General features: G+C 36.4%; 1 protein-coding gene across 1 annotated transcript; it reads right to left on the reverse strand.

Moving 5' to 3' along the window:
• Positions 1 to 9,266: 9,266 nt before the first annotated feature.
• PpBr36_02605 (uncharacterized protein) lies at positions 9,267 to 10,642 on the reverse strand (the record flags this gene model as incomplete). The annotated part of the gene is made up of 5 exons (XM_029889784.1): positions 9,267 to 9,320; positions 9,435 to 9,714; positions 9,792 to 10,041; positions 10,291 to 10,520; positions 10,593 to 10,642. The coding sequence occupies 5 exons, from the start codon at positions 10,640 to 10,642 to the stop codon at positions 9,267 to 9,269; spliced, it is 864 nt and encodes a 287-aa protein (XP_029754480.1).
• Positions 10,643 to 11,496: the final 854 nt, after the last annotated feature.

Here is an 11,496-nt window from a genome sequence, read left to right on the forward strand (position 1 = left end):
TATATTAATATATTTATTTTAATCAAATAATTTTGTTAGGAACCGTTAACGCAGAAACGGTCGGAAGGCCGATTTTTCCACGGGCGAAAATACCAAAAATATCCGGCGTTTAATTATATATTTACTATTTAATACTTTTTTAACGTATAATTGGAAACGAAATTTAATATTTCCGCTACCGCGAATCGATAATATACCGCGCATTTCGCTTTATTTCTTATATTAATCGGGGTATAATTTCTATTGCGCCGATTATTAATAAAATTAAGGATATTACTGGTTTTAATACCCTGGTTTAAAATAAAATTGCGATCTTTTTCGCCTAATTTAAAAGCCTATTTTAGGAAAATATATTTACGGTCGATTATATTTGGGAAAATAATGGTTGTTTCGTCGTTTTTAATATCGATAAAAATACCAGAATTTCCCTGCAAAAATTTGAATCGATAGGTTGGAAATAGTGGCTATTTTACCTTCGAATTTTAAATTTTATAATTCCTATTATTATACTTAACAAAAAATCGTTAATAATTTTTAAATATACGGGCGTATTTACCGTACGCAAAAATATAAATACCGGGTTTATTTTACCCAACGGTACAATTATTTATCCCCGTAAACGTATTCCGTTCTATAGTATTATTATTAAAAGATTCCAATTTGGCCACCGTTTCGAAAACGTTATAACAAATACCGAAACAATTTTTAAAAACATTATTACCGCATTTGTGGGCGAAAATACCGACGATATTGGTCCCGTTTTATTAATAACTCCCATTAATGCGGATGCCGCAGCTGGTAACCGCTAAATTTCGGTTTTTTTCAATATGGGTTTTATCCGCCTGCTGCAGTTTTTGGTAATTATTTATTTTTTTTATTAATAATCCACGCCAAAAACGATACCCGGGATGTTTATTTGGCGGAACTGGGTAAAATATTAACGTTAAAAAAATGGCTTTCAATATTAAATACCGTAACGTCCGATAAAACTTTAAAAAAAATTTACAGGAAAGAAAAACCCGTTTTGGATCGGTAATTGTGGACGTTTTCATTTAATATAGCGGCGACGGTCCTCTTAATTGGGTTTATTCGAAAATTTGCATTAATTTGAAAACGTTACTTCCGTCGGGCAGGGTTAAAATAATTTTTTTTATATTAAACGAATCGCCGTTTATTACCCGCGTGGTCGAAATTTGTATAAAGGAAAAAAAAGGGTTAACGCGTCCTGGTTATAACCCCCAATTTTTGGACTTAAACGTAAATTGGTTATATAATAATAACTATTATAATCCCTTTCCTTCCCTATAATTATTGTAATAATCATTACAATTTTGTATATTTTCTATTTGTAATAAATATTATAATAGCTATTATTTTTCCATTTTTATAACAATTGCTACAATTTTTAATATATTTATCACCCATTTTTAGTTTTATTGCTTTTATTTTGGAAAAAACCAGTTTCGGTGTGGTTATTATCCGATTAAGTTTTTCCCAAACCGAACGCGATAAAACCGTTTGCAATTTCACCGATTCCAGCTCCAATTTTAACGTTTATATCCTAAATATTAATATTTCCAGCGCTGGTTTTAATTTGCACCCCAATTGCTGCATCGGTATTATTATCTTTTTAAGATGGAACGCTAATATACAATTGCAAATTTGTGGTCGTTTGATTCAATTGGGTTAAAACAAGCCTATTATACGGCGCATTTTCGAAATGCGAAATACCTTTTTCGATTGGGTAAAAAATCGCATATTCCGGAAGTTAAATACCCTTTTTTCTACTATTCCGGCCATTATTAATATATAATAAATGTTATTCAAATATGTTACGCGCATACGTTTTTTTAAAATTATCCAGTTTTTAATTGTTAAACAATTCCTGGCGTATAAAATAATAATAATTATATTTTCCTGGTTTTTAACTGTTTCGTTTGGATAATAAAACCCCCCCAGCATTTTAAACTTCTTTATTTTAACAAAACGCGCCGTATAGGCGAACTTTATTTTCGCCTGGTTTTAATGTTTGTATTAAATATTTTTAAACAATTTGACAAACAGGATTTGGTCGAAAAAACGTTAGTTTTTATTTTAACGTTAAATCCAATTTATATTAATTACTAATATTAGGAGCAAAATAGTGGCCGTAATACGTTTTTTAATTATATTAATCGTACATATTTGCTTTATTTCGATTTTACCATTATAAATTAGGGGTTTGTGGATAAATTAATAAAATAAATTAAAAACAGCGATGGATTTTACGACCAAACCGCGACCGCGCGGGTTATCGGGGCCCCAGTAAAAAATTTTGGTTCCTGGGTTATTAAACGCCGGGAAACCAATAAACCGTTTAAAAAAGGTATTTTTGGTAATAATAACGCCGACTCTTTGGCGGTCGTTATTCCGTTTTTTTTATTTACCGATTTTGGCTTTAATTACGATAAATTTATATTCGACTCGTTAAAAAAACCCTGTATACCTATTTGGGAAAAGGATAAAGAGGAGGACGACTTAATCCCTGGATCGTTTACCGCGACCCCAGTTCGGAAAAAAGGCGTAACGTTAAAAAACCCATTTTTAAAAAAATATTTAACGTTGTTAAACGTTTTCGTTTTTTTTAATCGGTTTGGGTTTTTTTGTTTTGCTTTTCTTTTGGGGTTTAATGCTAAAAAAGTAGGGGTTTTATATATATAATATTATAATAATTATTACTATTGGGATCCGGTTAAATGGATTTATTATTCGTGGTTAATGGGGTATTATAATAACGGTTATTATTAAAAATTTTTTTGCTGGATTTATAATTGGCGGTGGATGGAAGATATGGTTTATTTGGCCAAAAAAATGGATAGGAAACGGGTTATTTATGCGGAGGATTTTGGAGGAAATTATACCTCGTTTTTTATTTTAAGCCAAATTTACGATTATTATTTGTTTATTTATATTTACTAGTTTTGCGGACGTTATTTTGCCTCCGTTATTCGCGGGTAAAATTACCGTTATTCGTCCATTAATTCCATTTTATAATGGAACGATTTCTGCTTTTAACCCCTTTAGTTTGCGTAATTTGCCTTTTATTATTTTAAATTTTATACGCCTTTTTCGTCGGATTTTTCGTATATTCCGTCCAGCAAATTTCCTTCGGTATTAATTATACCATTAATATTTAAACCGTTTATCCAGCTATATCCCTCCTTTGGATTTCCCCTGTTTTTTTAATATCCGCCTGAAATAATACGTTATTAGGGCGTACGATGTTTTAATTAAATACCTCCAATTTATCGTTTATTAGCTTTTTCAAACCCAGGTATAATAAACTAGGGCCGTCGAAGTCGAAATTGGGTAATATTTCGGCCTTTTCGTTTCCCCAGCTATTTTGGAGTAATAAATGCGTATAATGGATTATATCCTGGTTGGTTAATATTATATGGTATTTATTATTAATACGTATACGTGCGATATTTTCCAATGGTTTGCGCACCGTAATTGCGATTGGCCCTATCGTTGCACAATTTAGGAATGTTTTTCGCAAATCGTTCGTAAAATTGCGGTTATTTTTGATATTTATAACGAAACCCCTATTAATATATTTAATTGCTAGGTTTACCGGTTTAAATCCATTCCCGGCCGGGGTACATTTTACGAACGCTAATTTTAAAATCCCGGTGCGCAGCGGTTAATTTGTGATTTTTGGTCGTAATAACCAGGTTAAATATAGCATTTTAGGGCTATAGTTTTTTATTTTGCAACCGTAAAAATATAGGACCAATTGCGGTATTATAATTTCCAATACGCCGTAATTTCCTTAGTGGAACGCGTTTATTATTATTTATAAAAAGTTAATTATTTGCAAATAACGGCGTTGCGTGCGGAAGGCGATATTAATTTTGGGTTTTATATCCCATAATCCAATACCCATAAAACCGTTAATATAGCCAGCGAATATATTACTATAAACATGGCTTACCGCGGAAATATATATATTATATAATATATCGGTAAAAGTTTTTTTTAAAACGTTTTTAAAAATTTAATTTTTGTTTAATAATCCGTTTTGGATTAAAATAGCAATTATAATGTATAAAATGCGGGACCGGAATACATTTTATAAAAACCGTAAAACGTGGTAAAACTCCTTTTTATTTTTTTGAAATTGGTTGTATTTCTTCAACCCTATTATATTTATAAATATAATAAGGGCGTAATATTACCACAATTGGTTAATAGCATTAAATTCGATATGAAAAAACGTTGGTACGGGTAATATTTATTATTTTCTGTTAAAAGGGTGGGATAATTCGATATAAATTCCTTAAATAATACGGATATATAACGTTGTTTTTTAATCCCCACAAACGAGGAGCAGGACGGAAAAATAGTCGAAATGGTCGGGTAATAGGTTTAAAAAACGTTTAAAAAAGATTTCGTGGATTTGGATAATTCCTGCGTATTCTTTTGCGTTTTCGGTAATGGCGGGGGTTTGGATAAAATAGGAGGCTAATGTGATTCGTGCGAAAATAGGCTATTATGGGATTATTCCAGGCGTATATAGGCGGTTGGGGAATAAAAAACCACAAATTTGGTGCTTTCGTAATAGGTGTCCGGATATTGTAAAAAGGCGGGCGTTTGCAACCATTTTTGGGGGAAAGGTACGGTGGCGTACCATTGGGATTACGTATATTGTTTAAATCCTGGTATTAATATAAGAAAATACGATATTAAATTTTGCATTCGGTTACGTTTTCTATATTTGAAATCCTATATTTTATCCAAAAAATTGAAATTGTTATATACGAAAAATAATATTAGGTTACGAACGATCCTTTTTAAATTTGTTTATATATTAATATATATATATATATATATAAATGTAAGAAATTATTATTGCTATTTGCTGTAAAAGCTAAATATAAATATGGATATTGTTAACAACGTATTCGGGTAACGGCGACAAATTGTTGGGTTTACCGTTTAATAATTTTATAAAATAAATATATTCTAAACCCGGATAATGTATTTACAATACGTCGTGGAATTCCATTATTTATAAAGTATAATGCGAATGCGCGTAACAAATATTTTTTTTGAGGGGGAATATCCAAGGGTTAAAATCGCCAATATTAATATAACGCGTTAACTTTTTAACGTTGGGGGGTTTATGGTTTTTAAAAAGGTATTTAATTCCAGGTATACCACGTTCGAAATTTGTAACGATGGATAAAACGGGCTGTGGCCCCGGGAATATAATAATAGTAAAAATATAAACTTATATAATATTAGCGTTTTGGACGGGACTTTTTAGGTAAACGTATCGAATATTTGTTTAAATTGATTTATATCGTTTACGTTTTTGGCGGAACAATTTTTTATTCCCGAAAATTGGAAATCTATAAACTCGAACCGGTTAAAAAAACGTAAATATTATATTAATTGTTGCAATTCCCTGCGTAAAAAGTCGGTTTTAATAGGCGTAGGAAATTTATTATTAAAACGGTATTTAACCCTATTAACCCGTAATCATTTTCGGATTTAAGGGTTTTATAATGCTTTTTTAAAAAAAAAATATTCGCGATAAGGCAGGTCGGGTAATTTCGTAAAAATTTGCCGTTATTACCTAAACGTGGATAAATTGCGTAAAATTGGTGCGTCGGTAACGTTTACGCCAAAATTTGGTAATATCGCGAATAAATTTGGTTTCGGTGTTTATTTCCGTTTCGGATTCGGATTTTTTCGGTAATTGTTTTTAATCGATTAAAAAGGGTTTAAATTCCCATTTATTTTCGAACATAAAATGAAACAATAATAATTAAAATAACGATAAAAACGAAAATAATTGCGATATCGATGGAGGTAATAGGGTTAGGTCGGACGTAAAATATTAGGTTGCAGGTTGCGCGGATAGGAATATTTTTTCGGGTATATTTATTAATATTATTGGAAATTTGTTTTCCATTGTTAAATTCGGGTTTTATTTGTTTTAATAATATATTGAATAAAGGTTAATATACGTAAATATATGGTATAGTAATAAAATCTTTTTATTTTTTTGTGTGTCGGGGGGAATGGTGGTTGGCGATATCGCAGTATTGGGTGTTTTGTTGGTAGTACCGCTATAAACGGCGAAATGCGACAAAATGTTTTCAAATTAGAACGAACGCGATTTTTTCGGCCAATGTAATTGGTCGAAAAGCCATGTGGCTAAAAGGTACATGGAGCGCTCGGTCCCCACTGCGAAACAGGGGGGTTTAGTTTGAGCACTGAGACTACAAAGTGCGTGCAATTATTGTGGGAGATAGATAACGTCGGGTACCCCCTGATGGCCACCCCCCCTGTTGGCCACCCAAAAATAACAACACTTTTATTTTTATCCTCCAACTTCTATTATAAATATTTCGACGAATTTTTCATTTTCAGACTTACTTTTTTCTAATTTTGATTTTCTAATTTCAAATAAGGCAATATACCGAGAAACGGCTTATTTCCAACATTAAAAACGTCAATAATGGCGGATCAATTGCAAAAACCTCGCGAAAATGGGGTATACTTAAAAATACACTTCGTCACCGTTTTAAAGGTTCTCAACCTTATAAATAAGCACAAAATATTTTCAAAAGCTTTATATTAGAAAGGAAAAACAATTAAGTAATTGAATATTTACCCAAACAATTTTAGGCTTTCCACCAACGTTTTGAAAGCTACGTTTTTTTGCAAAACGGATTTTTTAGGCCGCCGGTAAAACCCAAAACCTTGGAAAACGTTGGATAACCCGCTTTTTTGGCTCGTTATCCAATCCTAAAAACGCAAAAGCCCCGTCGAATAGAAAAGGCCCGGGTTAATGGGGTTATTACGGAAATAATTAAATTATGGTGGTATTATATTATTAACGCCGTTACTAACGATATTCAACCCAAAAATCTGTTAAATATAGACGAAACCGGTATAATGGAGGGTAAAGGATTTAATGGCTTAATATTAGGTTTTGTTAATTATATGCGTTGTTAAGCATGTAATGGGTCCACTTTTATTTGTATATAAGCCACAATAGATAGTGCGGAAATGGGGCTGCTAAGGTTGTCAAATTTTGTGTTATATTTTGTGTGTTGCAGGAGTTGCGATTCAAAGTCAGCGAGTGGGGTTTCACCCTGTACCGGGTTCATCACCCACCCTGCACTTACGAGTCAGCTACCCTGTACCGGGTTGAAATTTTCACCAAATTAACAAGTTAGTGCGAACCCAGAAATGGTTTGTATGGAAATGAGGGTGTTTTTTTAACAACGCATATAAAATAATTTTTCGGAAAATCGTGTGCGGTACCGGAATCCTTTGCGGGGTACGGACCCCCATTTCGATGTCGGAGAGTATGTAAGGGAGACAAAGCAAAATCTCCCCCACCGATGAATTAAATTTATTAATCCCAAAATTAGTGAATTTAATGTATATAAACCCTGTAATTACAGGTTTTTACAACGCAATTAGCACCACGCCGCACCTAGGTTAATGCCTAACCCCCTCTTAGGAACCCATATTGTTAGCAGGTTTTAATGGAATCCGGCCGTTATATCGAAAAAACCCGGAACGCGGGGTTAGACGATTATAATCGCGTATATATTGGTTACGGGTATTATTATACCTCCTTTCGTTATATTTAAAAAAAAAAAACGTACAACAATAATGGTTTCCAACGGATTTAAACCTTTTCGATAATTGGCAGTTTTATGCAACCGAAAACGGGTGAATAAATAGCGAAACGGTTATCGAATAGTTAAAAAGAAAATTTATTCCGTATATTTAACTTAATACCCCTAAAAAACGGTTGTTAGTTCTCGACAGTTATGGATTATATATAACGGACGAATCTTTGTTTTTTTTATTCGTAACATAATATTGAATTCGTATATTTACCCCTTTATTTGTTATACGTATTCCAATTAATGGATTTATTGGTTTTTAGGCCGTTAAAAAAGGCTTATCGACGTTAATTTGGATTTGTTAATCAATTTTGTTATTAAAAAATTATTGGAAAACGAAATTGCCTTTTTTATTAAAATATAATTAAGTTAAAACTATTTACAGCAAAAAATATTTAACTTGGGTGGCGTATAACGGGTTTATAACCGGTAAATTTGGTTAAACCATTTTTGAACCCTTTTTGATTAAGAAAATAGCAGCGCCACTGTTATAAAAAATAAGAATCACGGTTCATAAAAGGATAAAATACCGGAAAAACTAACCCAAAAAATTAATAACCCGTTTTTATTTATTTGGAAAACCCCCAAAACGACCCAAAATATTCGATTTTAATTGCAAAAACTTTCCCAATTTAATAAAACCAACGCTATTTCACTTTTTTACTTGCGAAAGTCCAAAAAAATATCGAAACCAAAAATATATTTTTGGTTAACGTGAAGCAAAAAAATAATTTATTGGAAGCATAATTGGAGGTAATATGGCCGGCGAAAGGAAAAAGGGTAGTTCCGGATCCAAACGAGGTTTTGGTTTATAAATAAAAAATTGTTGGATTGCAGGAAAATAATATAAAAAATCTGGAGCTTTTAGCTGATGAAAAAAAGGTTAATAAACCGGAACAGCCTGAAAACGATTATTTGTTTGTGCGTTAATAGTTTTGTATTTAAATTAGTTTATAAAAGTACGTATTTCGTTGTTAGATTTCTAGGTGTGGCCAACAGGGGAGGGGGGGGGTGGCTATCACGGGGTACCCGACGTTATATTATTACCCGTTTTATAATTTAGAACTCATAATTTACTATATACTCATAACATTTTAAATCGAATTCCAAAAAAATAAAAATCGGGTTTTGTCCAAAAGCCTAATATTTCGTCGGAAAACGCCCAGTAAAGACAAAACCAGTACTGTTAAATAGCCAATTTTCGGTTTAATAGACGTACTAATTTTGGCTTTTATTGAATTATCTGTCAAATAGTTATAAAAGATTAAACCACAACGTTGGAGTGACCACTTCCGGGTCATGTCCACTTGTGGGTCACCCACTGTAGTCTGAGCACCGAGACGACAATTAATGCCTGTGACAGTATATTCTTTGTTCTTTGTCCCTAACCCCGGCTCCCCCGCGTCATCGTTGTGCCTTAAAAGGCAGGTGATACTAAACAATAAGAGTTAGACTTTGTGACCAAATTTGGTCTTGTTGTTCCCGGATTAGGAAGGGCAACCTTAGCTGAGAAGATGTGGCAATTTCATCACTCCACCGTCTCTTTTGATGCCAAACAGTCCACATCACCCCTTACTGTGTGCCGATCAAGATTTTCAGCTTGAACCATCGGGTGAAGAGCCAATCCTGTTTTATCAGCCGTTATGTCAGCCCTGGCGCCCGATGTAGAAGAAACAGAGAGTTGAGCAGGCTAGCCAGAAGGCTGCACAGAACAAGCAAAAATAGATTGAACTTGCTCACCCATATTGTTCGCGGGAAAAATGTATCCAACGTCCAAATGAGACCTGTCGCATTTCCGTGCCAAAACCACGCAGGCAGCGACTGCCTCTGCACCATAGCCACAACGCCGCGGGCGTAGTCGTCGGGTGACATGGCATCGGGCGTGCGGTTTACATGGTCCCTGAACAGCTGCGCCAGCGGTGCGTATACGGAGTCCTCGGGGAGGGCGCGATTGTCGCAAGCATCGCTCTTGAGGATGTTGGTTGCAACCTCTCCTGAGATGATATTGACAACGTGTACGCTGTTGTAGTCTGTTTAGCTTTGTTTTGGACCCAATCTGCCAGCTAGGGGAGACCACGACAATGCGAAACAACATACCCAAAAGGCCTCATCTCCACTCGTAGCGTGTTCCCCCAGTGGTGCAGGGCTGCCTTGGTGGCATTGTACGATGCGCCAAACACATAAGGGCACACGCCTCCGATGGAGCCAATGTTGACGACTACGCCGCGCGGGGCGGCGATGAGCATGCGGTGTAGGTGGTGCACAAGCCGCATGGGCCCAAACACGTTGACGGCAAACATCTTTTCGACTTGCCTCAGGTCCGTGTCCGCCGCTGTCATGGTGTAGCCTGGGAGAGTTGCGTTTCAGGGGGTTTTGCGTAGAATCCATCCGCGGTCAGTGAGGCTCGTTTAGGCAGCAACAAAAAGGGTCAGGAGACGTGGATAGGGGGAGGAACCATCATAGTAGGACTGATGGCTATGCTGGGTTTGAGTCACTCACATATTCCCCTATCAACATGTGAATGGATTAAGGTAGCGTGAGCTCAAAGGACGTTGTAACTGGCCAGCAGGCCTTGTCTAGACTAATTCAGAACGACAAACTAACGCATTGTTAACCAGCACGTCAAGTGTATCCCCTACTATCTCCTCCAGGGAGTTCCTGAAAGGAACCATCTGCTCCTCCTTGGTGACGTCGAGATCTATAACATGGATTCTCGCATGCTCCAGATGGGCTCGAGACTCGTGGGGCAGCAGGGTGGCGACGACGACGAAGCCGTTCTGGACAAAGTTGTTGGCCAGCGCGTGGCCAATGCCTCCATCGCCGCAGCTGTTGAACGCTTGATTTTAGCTCACTGGTCATGCCTCAAACGCTCCAAAGAGACTTTTCTAGCCTTCTTACCCGGTGATGAGGGCGAATTTTTCTTTTCCGGGGCCCATTGTCTTGCACATTTGCTGATGTTTACTTTGGGTGCGGTGGGTGTCCTTTGCTGGGGTTCTTGCTTTTGTACCGATTTTTCTTTCTCTCTCTTTCTTTGCCGATGCTCTCGCCAGGTTACAGTCTTTCAACTATTTGGAGAAGCGAGCGCATAGGCTGTAGAGAGCGTCTCCAATCATGCAAACTGTCGACATAATGCAAAATCATCCGACATCGGAGTCAAGCGGTTGGATTCGTCTCCCGCAAAAATTCCCCTATTTACCCCCACTATGCTGACCACCATCTCTCTAATCCTTTTTTTATTGAATTTCGCTCGACTATCTTGATTCCGCTTTTGGTGTTTCCACGCAAAATGGCTGTGCACACAGTATTCAGTTTCCCGAGTCCCACGACCTTGACCGTTGTCCTGGCGGCGGGTGGGGGAAACCTTTTCTTGTTTTTTTTTTTTTTTATTTTTTTTTTTTTTTTTGGCCATGTTAGCGCCGCACCATAATCAGTTTTCGAGGCGGTCCGCGCCGCAGGAGCGCCTTAATCCCGCCGACGCAACCTGGTCACCCCAGGCCGTGGGTGTAACCATCACATCAAATGCACACGCCTCATTCACATCTTTTCCGACGCCCCTTATAATACCTGGATGGTGCTTGCTCACGTTTGTTTGGAACTCTCGTTTGGGCCTCCAATCACATGGCGTGTTAAGGTTAAGGGTATCTACTGCCGTTCCGTCTGACGCCAAGTCCATCCTGCAATTAATCTACTTCAGCGATCCTAGGTCGGTCGCCGTACGCCCATGTAGTGCACCTGACGCACGCAGCCTGGTAGCAGCAGACTGCAGATGTGGAAGGGCTCGAGAAAGATGGAACCCGTTTTG

Source organism: Pyricularia pennisetigena, chromosome 3 (genome assembly GCF_004337985.1).
Source record: "Pyricularia pennisetigena strain Br36 chromosome 3, whole genome shotgun sequence".
Lineage (NCBI taxonomy): Eukaryota > Fungi > Ascomycota > Sordariomycetes > Magnaporthales > Pyriculariaceae > Pyricularia > Pyricularia pennisetigena.